Source organism: Pan troglodytes, chromosome 1 (assembly GCF_028858775.2).
Source record: "Pan troglodytes isolate AG18354 chromosome 1, NHGRI_mPanTro3-v2.0_pri, whole genome shotgun sequence".
Taxonomy (NCBI): Eukaryota; Metazoa; Chordata; class Mammalia; order Primates; family Hominidae; genus Pan; species Pan troglodytes.
In genome coordinates this window covers 139,310,504-139,323,602 of record NC_072398.2, presented here as the reverse complement: position 1 = coordinate 139,323,602, position 13,099 = coordinate 139,310,504, and the positions used below count along the sequence as shown (strand labels likewise).

General features: G+C 43.9%; 1 protein-coding gene across 7 annotated transcripts in view; it reads right to left on the bottom strand.

The window, feature by feature from the left end:
- Positions 1-13,099, bottom strand: part of TGFBR3 (transforming growth factor beta receptor 3) — a 205,384-nt gene that overhangs the window by 168,731 nt on the left and 23,554 nt on the right. For all 7 annotated transcript variants that reach the window (XM_016922373.3, XM_513555.9, XM_009425129.5 and 4 more), the window contains exon 2: positions 12,569-12,742. In XM_016922373.3, the coding sequence (XP_016777862.3) occupies positions 12,569-12,629 (61 nt within the window). In that variant the 5' untranslated portion in view covers positions 12,630-12,742. The remainder of the gene's footprint in view (positions 1-12,568; positions 12,743-13,099) is intronic.

Below are 13,099 nucleotides of genomic sequence, written 5' to 3'. Positions count from 1 at the left end.
GTCCTTCCTTCTAATAAGGAGTCCTGGTCACCATTATCTCTTGCCAGTATCTCCAAATCCACCTTTGCCCAACAGCCTATTCTTAACCCAGCAGCCAGAGTGGTCCGGTTAAGACATCCTTCAGATCATATCATTCCTCTGCTCAAACTCTCCAATGGCTCAGTGTGATTCAGAGTGAGAACCTTATGATGGCCTACAATGCCTTGGGCTATACACACCCGCACCCTCTCCCACCCCTCAGTTAACTCTCTGACTTCCCATTCCAGCAGGCACCTGGCCCACCTGCTATTACCTGAGCACTGCAAGCAAACTTCCACCACAGGGCCTCTGCACTTGCTTTTCCTGGAATGCTCTTTCCCCGGATATCCACTTAGCTCACCTCCTCCAAACCTTTGCTCAATGTTCCTAGTGAAGCCCTTCCTAATCACCTTACTTCAAATTGCAATCCCCGCTAACAATCCCCAACCTCTTTGCTTTTTATTCAACGAACCTGCTGAAATATGCATTTTGTTTGTTTCTGGTCTCTCTCCACTAGAGACATGCTTCATAAGGACAAGGATTTGTATCTGTTTTGTTTACTACTATCTCTCCAACACTTGGAATAGTGTCTGAAATACAATAGGTACTCAGTAAATCCTTGTTAAATCAATCAATCAACACTTTAGGAAAGTTAACTGTATTAGAAAAAAATGAAAAGGCCGGCGAGGTGGCTCACGCCTGTAATCCCAGCACTTTGGGAGGCCGAGGCGGGCGGATCACGAGGTCAGGAGATTGAGACCATCCTGGCTAACACGGTGAAACCCCGTCTCTGCTAAAAATACAAAAAATTAGCCGGGCATGGTGGCGGGTGCCTGTAGTCCCAGCTACTCGGGAGGCTGAGGCAGGAGAATGCGTGAACCTGGGAGGCAGAGCTTGCAGTGAGCTGAGATCGCGTCACTGCACTCCAGCCTGGGCAACAGAGCAAGACTCCTTCTCAAAAAAAAAAGAAAGAAAGAAAAAAAAATGAAAAAACTCATTATTTGCACTAACCCCAAAGTCTCTCCCTTTTCTGTGCCTCAGAAGCTAGCAAAGTACCTGAATCTTAGGAGGTACTTAATGTTGACCAGACTACAAGTCTTCATCTAAAACATAGTAGTTATTTAAAAGTATAAAGAAAAGGCAAAATAAGTGGTTCTGTCCTCTAATTAACTCAAAAGGAAAAGATAAGGGCGGGCAGGAGCTATAGAGCATTTTGCTTCACCATGTAGTATTATAACTTTAACTTTCAGCAATTTAACAACATAATTGTCATGCACAGGTGCATCCCACTGGAAAAGTTCATCACAGGAAAATGCTGTAGCAGTCCAGCGGGGTCAATGATGAAAACAACACAGCAGGGAGGCCAGGCGTGGTGGCTCACGCCTGTAATCCTGGCACTTTGGGAGGCTAAGGTGGGCAGATCACTTGAGGCCAGAAGTTTGAGACCAGCCTAGGCAACACAGTGAGATGTCATCTCTATAAAAGATCACAAAATTAGCCAGGTGTGGTGCCACGTGCCTGTAGTCCCACCTACATAGGAGGCTGAGGCAGGAAGATCTCTTGAGCCTGGGAGGTTGAGGCTGCAGTGAGCCAAGACTGCACTACTGCACTCCAGCCTGGGTGACAGAGCAAGACCCGGTCTCAAAAAAAAAAAAAAAAAAAAAATGCAGAGCAGGGGCTGACTCCAGAGGCTGAACCTCTGCCCTCCTTTGAGGCCTATGCTACCTGTGTATCCTCATGGGTGGAGTAGGAGAGTAGGAAGGAAGGGAGGTGTTACTCAGATGGCCCTGGTCAATCTTCTGGACTAGGACACAGTTACTCAGGCATATGAGGACAAAAGGAAGCAAAACAAAGAACACAGAGCAATTTTATCAAGACCTTTTCCTTTTGCCATATATGGTTCCCCTCATTGCCAACAAACAGAGTAACTTTAAAATAATTTTTTAAATCAACATTTCCCTTTGAAGGTAGTAAAATTTTCCACATTACACTGTAGATTTTTTTAAAGATGTTTAAGAGCTGGCAAGGGAGGGCAGGGGAATAGCTGGGCTTCAGTCCCCAGAGCACCTGCTGCCTACTCCTTGGAAGGAAAGTTCCAAGAGCTATGGCATTTTTCAGCCCTCTAGAATTCCACCTGATTGACAGTGCCCTCTCAGAAAACAAAAATATGACTAGATTGAAGTTCAGGATAAATGTTTTTTAGGCCATTCTGGCAGAGATCGTTTTAAAGAAAATGAAAGTCAGTGGCTGCCATGGATGTGGTGCGGGATGGGCCAATCATGCGCCTCGGTGCTGAGCAGGGTCAGTCCTAAAGGAAGGCCTCTTGCTGGCACGCTTCCCGGAACACTTCCCAGAACACTCCCTGCTCCTACATCACTTCCAAAATCAGTGTGCTCAGAGCTCGAAGCTCTATGGGGTGATAAAGATACCCCCAGAGTTGGATTAATTACCAAAGCAAACAAGCTGAGAAAGTCTAATTTCCTATATACACAACCGTGTGCAAGGGTAAGCTTTTAGCAATTAAAGAGCTGTGTAGGCACATACAGATAAAGCTGTGTCTTGATGGAAATGTTGATCACTGTAAAACACACCATCACTGCTGTCCTAAAATAATCCCAATCAATCAGAAATCCAGAAAGCTGGGTGGCAATTATACAGCCTACAATAAGGATGCAAAGCAAAGAGAAACCTGGATTCTCTTGACTTGGCTAACATCACATCTAGCAATAATCTTACTCATTCTTGGTAAACATCCTCCCCTCCACTATATGCACATTCAGTTGCCCAACTAGCTATTAGTAAACTCTCCTTGAAAATGATAAAAAGGGCCAGGTACAGTGGCTCACGCCTGTAATCCTAGCACTTTGGGAGGCCAAGGCAGGTGGATTGCTTAGCTCAAGAGTTTGAGACCAGCTTGGAAAACATGGCGAAACCTTGTCTCTACAAAAAATACAAAACTTAGCCAGGTGTGGTGGCATGTGCCTGTAGTTCCAGCTACTCAAGAGGCTGAGGTGGGAGGATCGTTTGAGCCCAGGAGGCCAAGGCTGCAGTGAGCTACCGTGCCACTGCACTCCAGCCTGGGCAACAGAGTGAGACCCCGTCTCAGGGAAAAAAAAAAAGTAAAAGGCCTTGCATTAGGCTATCCACCCCACCTCCACACACACACAGGTCCATACAGGGCAAGGGAATCTTTGAGAAATGAACTCACCTTTCTCTCAACTACTGCCTCAACTCCCGTGTGTGTGTATGTGTGTGTGTGCGCGTGTATGTGTGTGTTGTGTTTGCACATGCATGCACGCACATGCTGTTTCTGTAGAAAAATCTAATGGAGAAGGTAGGTGGGGAGGTGCTTCATCACACTTGGCTGTGCACAATATCCTCAAAGGGAATACACTCTAAAATGCAGGCTACCCTATCCACTCTGGGTCTTTCTTTTATTTTTGAGACCTAGTTTTGCTCTTGTTGCCCAGGCTGGAGTGCAGTGGCGCCATCTCGGCTCACCGCAACCTCCGCCTCCCAGGTTCAAGTGGTTCTCCTGCCTCAGCCTCTCGAGTAGCTGGGATTACAGGCAGCCACCACCATGCCACTCTAGGTCTTTTAATAGCAGTTATTTGCTCTTTAAAATAAAGTTTGGCACTCTGGTGATAACTGGTATCACATTTGACAATATCCTTTCCTTGTGTATCAAAAAGCAGAATTAAACACAAAACTGGTTAAAATAACCAGCTAAAGGCCAGGCATGATGGCTCACACCTGTAATCGTAGCACTTTGGGAGGCCGATACGGGTGGACCACTTGAGCTCAAGAGTTCCAAACCAGCCTGGGCAACATGGCGGAACCCCATCTCTACAGAAAAAAAACACAAAAATTAGCCAGGCATAGTGGCGTGCACCCGTAGTCCCAGCTACTTGGGGGGCTGTGGGGGTAAAATGGCTTGAACCTGGGAGGTCGAGGCTGCAGTGAGCCACGATCGCACCACTGCACTCCAGCGCAGGCAACAGAGTGAGACTCCATCTCAAAAAAACAAATAAAATAAAAATAAGATAAAATAATCAGCTAAAAACAATAATAATCACAGACCAAATCAACTAGCTGTGTTCTAAGACCTGAGGGTTGGCAAAAAAAAAAAAAAAAAAAAGAAGAAGAAGAAGAAAAAAAGGGGAGGGGGCTTTTTTTCAGTTTGCTTTGAACCTTTGAGCCTATCCATCTTCTATCCTTACATTCCCTGGTGGCAGTCCCCTGCCAGCACCCTCCAGCCTTCCTGCCCTTATGAGTATTACAGCCTTTGATCACTCGTTTGGCAGACAGGAGATAACTATGGCAGAACCACCTCTGAGGTTCACAGGCCGTTAACTCACATCCAAGATTTCTCTTTCAAGTACAGGATAAATGAATAAATTGAATAATGAAAATGTGGTATATATACACAGTGGAATACTATACAGCCTTAAAAAAGAAGGAAATCCTGTCATTTGCAACAACACAGATGAACATGGAGGACATTATGCTCAGAGAAATAAGCCAGGCACAGAGCGACAAATATCATATATGATCAAACTTATATGCGGAATCTTAAAAAGCCAAACTCATGGCCGGGAGCGGTGGCTCAGGCCTGTAATCCCAGAACTTTTGGAGGCCAAGGGGGGCAGATCACAAGGTCAGGAGTTCGAGACCAGCGTGGCCAATATGGTGAAACCCCATCTCTACTAAAAATAACAAAAATTGGCCAGGTGTGGCGCACGCATGCCTATAGTCCCAGTCAGGAGGCCAAGGGAGGAGAATCACTCGAACCCGGGAGGCGGAGGTTGCAGTGAGCTGAGATCATGCTACTGCACTCCAGCCTGGGTGACACAGTGAGACTCCATCCCACCCCCTCCCAAAAAAAAAGTCAAACTCATAGAAACAGTAAAATGGTGGTTACCAGAGGCTGGGGAGTGGGGGTGGAAGGACTGAGGAGATGTTGGTCAAATATACAAAATTTCAATTAGACAGGAGGAATAAGTTCAAGAGATTGACTGTACACCATGGTGACTACAGTTAATAACAAGGTATTATAGTAGCCACTGCCACCACTGAGCCTAAGATGGCCATGACCCCTGTAGAGGTGACCCCCCCCCCCTCACCTACCCCTCTAGGACTCATGCCTTCCTCAAAAATGCCTGGGCCATGGAGCTGGTGCCAGTCATGTCCTTCACCATGGGGGCCAATACTCAGCCCCTACCAAGTACAACATCATGACCAACCAGGTGATGCCCTGAAACTATCTAGTGCCCTTCCAAGGTGGTAGGAACATGCTGACATGCAGAGCCACCTCCAGGACCCCCAGTGCCCAGCTTGGAGCTGCCAAAGAAACTGTGACCACCTCACTCGACAGTGAGGAGGCCCCCTTCCTACAGCCCCCTATAAAAATGTGAAAAAAATAATATATTTTACACATGAAAATTGTTAAGAGAGTATATTTTAAGTGTTCTCACCACGAAAAATGATAAGTGTGTGAGGTAATGCATATGTTAAAAAGCTTGATTTACTCACCACAATGTAGACATGTATAAAAACATCATGGTGTACACCATAAATATATACAATTTTTATTTGTCAAGAGGTGCTAAGGGTGCACTATACCAAAAAGGCCACAGGATTTGTTGGTGCAGTTTGTCTGCAAAAGCATGTCTAAGTTCTGGTCCAACCAAGACTTGAATTATCTTTCTAAATCACTTACTTTCTCTAAGCCCTATTATTCTCATTCTAGAAATGAAGAAAATAGTGCCTGCCTACCCCCAGAGGCTGGTGTGAGGATCAAATGAAATACTTGTTATAAAAACATTTTTAAGATTACAAATACAATATGGTATTATTAGCCTCTACTCAAGGCTGCCAGCTTGTACCATTCCAGACCAAGTATTAACCAGCTGGTATCTCAGCTTGCTCTCCCACAGACACAAAGAGTTCAGAGCTTTCTGAGCAGGAAAATAGCTCAGACTAAAAGCATCTCGATTTTCCTGTGGACTCTACCTGGAATTCCAGGTACATCCAGTAGAGAGGAAAAGAAATGTGTTTCTCAATAGAAATCTGTGCACAGGTTGCAGGCGAGTTTCCAAAAGGATACATCTGGGTACTGAATTGAGACAGTGGAATGAAGAAGTTAGCCATTCCACCAATAGCCCACTGGCATCAATACCAGCAGCACTGCTCCAGAGCTCACCTCAGCGGCACCCCTCTGACCTGGCACAAGGGGCCAGCGATAACTCCAGCCCTTCCAATAAAACTGATTTCCCTGAATTCTCCATGCGTGCCTCTTTTTCTTATTACTAAAACTCCTGGAAACATAGCCCTGCCTAATGTTGGCAAGCCTCAGAGGCAGCAGCTAATATCTTTTAAAGATGTGTAGAACAGTTGGGAGGTTTTTTTCTTTTTGTTTTTGTTTTTGCCTTTTCAAGTTTTTATTTTTATCCATTTCTTGTATTAAAAAGAAAAGCACAATTATCACAAATTACAAAGGAGGAAAGCAGAACTAGAATAATAAATGAATCACTTCAGCCTGGAAAGCAGATATTTTCAATAATATTAATGTTATAACACAAGTATAGACGAGTTTTTAAAGCAAAACTTAGACTTAAGCCCATAGTATCAAGCACTTATTTTTTAAACTTCCCACTTTTCTTACATTAGGTAGCTTACAGGATCTAAGAGGCCAATAAATAACCTTAGAATTTCTTTTTTTTTTTCTTTTTTGTTTTTAACCCCAATAAATCTCTTGTATTTATTCTCTCTCTTTTTTTTTTTAACCCAAGTAAATCACCTAAGCTAATTTCTAATCAGGAGGCATTATGGTCCTTACACAGCTCGTGTTCACCAAGAGCACAGTCCACCCTCCATCCTCAACAGTGCTATATGATAACGAAGGAACGAGGGAGGGGAGGGAAAGCATGAGTTTTTTGTTTTTTGAGACGGAGTTTGGCTCTGTCGCCCAGGCTGGAGTGCAGTGGCGCGATCTCGGCTCGCTGCAAGCTCCGCCTCCCGGGTTCACACCATTCTTCTGCCTCAGCCTCCCCAGTAGCTGGGACTACAGGCGTCCGCCACCGCGCGTGGCTAATTTTGTTTTTGTACTTTTAGTAGAGACGGGGTTTCACCATGTTAGCCAGGATGGTCTCGATCTCCTGACCTCGTAATCTGCCCACCTCGGCCTCCCAAAGTGCTGGGATTACAGGCGTGAGCCACCGCGCCCAGCCGAAAGCATGAGTTTTGTCAGAACAACACTAACACTGGGACATGGATATCCCCCAACCCACCCGGCCCCGACTGCCTTCATTCACTCTCTATCACAAGCAGAGAAGGAAAGAAAGGTTTTCACTGAAGGCCCAGACAAACCCATGGAGCTGGAACAAGCAGGCTCCTATTATTCTAACTTGGGCTCAATTTACATGCTCCCTTGTGCTCTGCCCCTCCTCTGGCCACATAACCAAAAGGAGGGCTTTGACAACCTTCACCCCTCTGCTGCCAGACCTCCACACCTTCCCACCGATTTACAGCTTTAAGGCCACTTTGGTTAAGTCAGAATATGAATAAAGAAGGCCCACTACTTGAGGGTCCTTCTGCTCTGATGACCTATGTCTGTCTCTTCTGAGGCCAAAGGGGCTTAATCTGGTTCCAGGATGTCACACTGGTAGCTACTCACCTGGTATTTAATCAATCAAGAAGAGGTTTATTCATCCCACACACAGGGTCTCCTCCCTAGAGAAGGATCTAGTGGTTGATGGGCTGGATTCTAGAGCCAAACTGCCAGGTTCAAGTCTCAACTCTGCCACTTATTAGTTCCAGGACTTTGTACAAATTATTAACCAAACTGAGTCCCAATTTCCTTGTTTGTAAAATGGAGGTGATGATAATAATAATACCCATCTCATAGAGTTGTCTTAAATAAATTAGCTGGCAGAGATCAAGCCCTTGATAAATGACAGCCTGTGAGCCAAGCACTGCTGGGTCTGAAGCTAATGAGGCTACATACTCAGCCTCACTGTTTGAGGCCACCGTTTGAATTCCAAGATTAAACAGTGCATGCCTTTGGCTCCAAGGGATGGAAGAAGAGAGCATCCAAACCACAGAATAAAATCCACAAGCCTCATTATGATATTTAAGAACTTTCATAATCTACTCCATCCTTCTTTCCAAATAGACCTCCTGCTACATTTCCACACCAGCTCTCCAGGTCATCCATTTATTTAAAAAAAAAAAAAAAAAAATTAAGCACCTAAATGCCACATTCCGTGCTAGGCCAGGTTTTCCCACCTGGTGAACTCAGTGCCTCCTTCTTCCTAGATTCTGCCCAGTCTTCAAGACAGAGTTCAAGATCTAGAGCTTCCACATAGCCGTCCCTGGCTACTCTGACCCACAGGGCTTCCCCTCGTGACCCCTCTGAGGTCTTTGGGTTTTACTTGGCTTTCACTACACATTCATTATTTGGTTATATGGTTATATTTTATAAGCCTAAATAAAGTACAAGCAACTCAAAAGAAGGGATGAATATGGCTGGGCACAGTGGCTCACGCCTTTAATCCCAGTGCTTTGAGAGGCTGAGGTGGGAGGATCACTTGAGGTCAAGAGTTCAAGGTCAACCTGGACAACACAGCAAGATCCCATCTCTCCAAAAGTAAAAAAAAATAGGGTGGGAATGAATCTTACATTTCTTTGCATGTATATCCCTAAGTGACTATTACTGTGCTTTGTACTCAGCAGGGATCAGTGAATAAATGATTTAATGTTTCAGGAGGACATAAATGGCTCAAAACCTATTACCATTCTTTCCCAACAAACGCCCTTCAAATCAATATAGTAGAGAGGCCTAAAGGCTCAATCTCCAGACCTGGACTAAGTAGGTTTATAGTTCCACCTGCCATTTATTAGCTGTGTGACCTTAAGAAAGTTATTTGACCTCTCTGTGCTTCCATTTCCTCACTTATAAACTATGGATTATCAAAGTATCTATATTTCTTAGAGTATTTATGAGGATGAAATGAGATAATACATGTAAAGAACTTTGGGGCCTGACACACAGTAATTATTTGAAATATTCATCATTGTTATAACTACCCAGATGAGCTAAATTCAGCTCATCCAGAATGCCCAAAAAACCATTTTGTAAAGTACGCTGGGCCTACAGAGAAAAATATCAGATATTAGCATATAAAAAATTTTTTTTGCAGCCAAGCGCAGTGGCTCACACCTGTAATCCCAGCACTTTGGGAGGCCGAGGCAGGCGCATTGCCTGATCTCAGGAGTTCACGACCAGCCTGGGCAACACAATGAAACCCCATCTCTACTAAAATACAAAAAATTAGCTGGGCGTGGCAGCGTGTGCCTGTAGTCCCATCTACTCGGGAGGTTGAGGCAGGAGAATTGCTTGAACCCAGGAGATGGAGGTTACAATGAGCCAAGATTGTGCCACTGCACTGTAGCCTGGGCGAGTGAGACTCTGTCTCAAAAAAAAAAAAAAAAACAAAATTTCCCTCTTCTTCATTCATTTGATCTATTATGTTGTGCAAAAGGGAAACAACCAACAAACTTCTACACCAAAAAGGCATCCATACCTCTGTGCTATTTATCAGTTGCCTCATGCTATTATAAAATCTGTAATTCATCCAGGGGTGGTGGCTCACACCTGTAATCCCAGTGTTTTCAGAGGCTGAAGGGGGTGGATCACTTGAGGTCAGGAGTTCGAGACCAGCCTGGCCAACATGACAAAACCCCATCTCTACTAAAAATACAAAAATTAGCTGGATATGGTGGTGCATGCCTGTAATCCCAGCTACTCAGGAGGCTGAGGCAGGAGAATCGCTTGAACCAGGAGGCAGAGGTTGCAGTGAGCCGAGATGGCACCACTGCACTCCAGCCTGGGTGACACACAGAGCGAGACTCTGTATCAAAAAAACAAAAAAAAAATCTGTAACTCTACCGTCCCTTCCACCTCAGCAAAGCTTTGAGTGTGTATTCAACTCAAATATATATATACTTGTGTGTATATTTTCCCAAAGGCTTCAAATAGGAAAGGAAGATCTGAAGCAAAACTGATTCACTATCAAGTTCATCAAGGCTGGACAGGGCCATTGAACTCACTCCTTTCCCATAAAGTGCCTTCTTCAGTTGTGTTTTTCAGTCTGACCCAGGCATCAATGAAGGCAGAAAGCCCAGCCTCAAACCCACAAGGTGAGACTAGACATCTTGTCATCAAAACAGCATATTTTCCATCAAGCCGCTTCTCTCCCTCTTTCTCTCTCTCTTTTTTTTTTGGGAGGTGGGGGTGGGGGGGCGCATTTCTACTACTTTTCGATAAGATTTTAAGTCAATTCCATTTTAATACACAGGCTAAAAGGCAAATAGCACTTCAATAATGAGACAAAATGAAACTGCTGATAGACAAAAATAGAGAATGGGCAGTTGAAATTCATAAACTGGCATTCAAAAAACAACAACAACAAAAAAGGCCTAGCAACTTTCTTTCAAGATATTTACAGCCAGGGGAAGTGGCTCACGCCTGTAATCCCAGCATTTTGGGAGGCTGAGGCCAGGAGATCGAGACCAGCCTGGCTAACATGGTGAAACCTCGTCTCTACTAAAAATACAAAAAATTAGCCAGGCATGGTGGCACACGCCTGTAGTCCCAGCTACTCGGAAGGCTGAGGCAGGAGAATCGCTTGAACCCAGGAGACAGAGGTTGCAGTGAGCCGAGATCACACCAGTGCACTCCAGCCTGGGCAACAGAGGGAGACTCCATCTCAAAAAAAAAAAAAGATATTTGCAATGAGAGGAACATTCTACTTTCCAATCCATAAACCAGTTTCTGCCAGCTGACTCTCGCTTAGTCTACGTCTGCACACAACCCCAGATCTGAGTCTACTGGAGTCTTAAGGGAGATCTGGTTTCTTCAGTGTAACACAGAGGTGAAGAGCATAGATGTAAAATCTGAATGTAAAATCTGGCTCTTCCACTTTCCAGCTACGTGACACTACGCAAGTTACCTAATCTCTCCATATCTCATTTCATCATTTATAAAATGCCAAATTAATTCTACCTCCAAGTTGTGATTAAGTGAGCTCATTAAGAATATCCTTATTCATTTTTACATTCTTTAATTGTTTAGCCCAGTGCCTGGATATAGTGCCCACTCAATAGATGATCATTACTATCACTCTCATCTGTATGTGCAATTCAACAGCCAAAACCAAGCAGCTAATCACTTTTCGAGTCAATGCTTTTCTTGCTGAGACCTGCCAGTTTCCAGAACTGGTCCAACAAATTAGTTTTATGTAGCTCATTACAGAATAGACACAATGGAAATTATAATAAAATAGAGCAAATTAAGCTTCCAAATTTACTAAGTAACCCCTCACAGTAAGCACACTAAGATGGTGGTGTGGGAGATCCGATACTCTTAGTTAAGCAACAATGTTCCAAGTCATTTGCATCTTTTCATCTCCAATCTCATTTGGCCTCCAGGAAGCTCAGTGTATTTCTCTACTTTTTAAAAAGTTAGTAATCCCAGCACTTTGGGAGACCAAGGTAGGCGGATCACCTGAGGTCAGGAGTTCAAGACCAGCATGGCCAAAATGGTGAAACCCTGTCTCTATTAAAAATACAAATATTATCCACGTGTAGTGGCAGGCATCTGCAGTCCCAGCTACTTGGGAGGCTGAGGCACGAGAATTGCTTGAACCCGAAAGGGGGAGGTTGCAGTGAGCCGAGATCAGGCCATTGTACTCCAGCCTGGGCGACAGAGCAAGATTCTGTCTCCAAAAAAAAAGGTTACATATTGAAATATGTGAAATAGGCAAAACTAAATACCTCCCAAGCAGCCTATGTCAAGAGTGTCACCTCAATCTAGAAGATCTATTTATTTGCTAATAAAGGACAAAAATGTTTTCTTGAAATCCTTATTCAGGGACAAAAATGTAAATACAGGTCGGGCGCAGTGGCACATACCTGTAATACCAGCATGCTAGGAGGCCAAGAAGAGAGGATCACTTGAGGTCAGGAGTTTGAAACCAGCCTGAGCAACATAGGAGACCCTAGCTCTACAAAAAATAAAACATTAGCTGGGCATGGTGGCACACGCCTGTAGTTCCAACTAGTTAGGAGGCTGAGGTGGGAGGATCACTTAAGCCTAGGAGGTAGAGCCTACAGTAAGCCATGATTATGCCTCTGCACTCCAGCCTGGGTAGAAACTTCATCTCAAAATATATATATAAACAATCTATGCATGTAACAAAATTAAGTAGGATTATTCATTAGCGTATTTGTTCTCTACCTTCCTCCACCAAGGTTAGTTAGGTATCTGCGTCACTAACATGACAATGCCAGCACCAACCTAGTAAAATATAGCACAGACCAATGTATTATGCATCTATATAGTAGTCAAATATTTTATTTCCCTAAAGAACATAAATATTCAAGTTCTTCATGAACATCACATGGCCTAAATTCTTCTGAACTAAAGAGACTGGGACAAAATATATCCAAAAATATGTAACAAATATGCAATTTATATTATGCAACTTACCTGCAGTGGCTAAACAGGAGCTCATCAGGGCAAAGATGGCAATCACATAATGGGAAGTCATTTTTATTTCTCCAACAGTGCGTCTCGTCCAGTCACTTCAGCCTGCTCAGAGCACAGACAATCTTTGCAAATCAGAAGTAGTCTTAAAGTCCCTCCTTGCAATTTTCAAACTGCCTGTAAAACAAATTTCAATAAGAAAACTTAATGAAGAAACTTCATAAACAGACACTAAAGTTAAACGGAGAATTTCTGAAAAGCGTAATGTAAGAAATTTATCTTAAAAGATGCCAAATAGCACTCAAGCAAACTAGACTGAGGGCAGTGACTACCTAATAAAGATTTTTATAGCAAATACTTTTGCAAATGACATATTTGTTATTGGCTTTTTTTTTTTTTTTTTTGAGATAGAGTCTCTGTCGCCAAGCTGGAGCACAGTGGCGCAGTCTTGGCTCACTGCAACCTCTGCCTCCTGGGTTCAAACGATTCTCCTGCCTCAGCCTCCCAAGTAGCTGGGACTACAGACATGCGCCA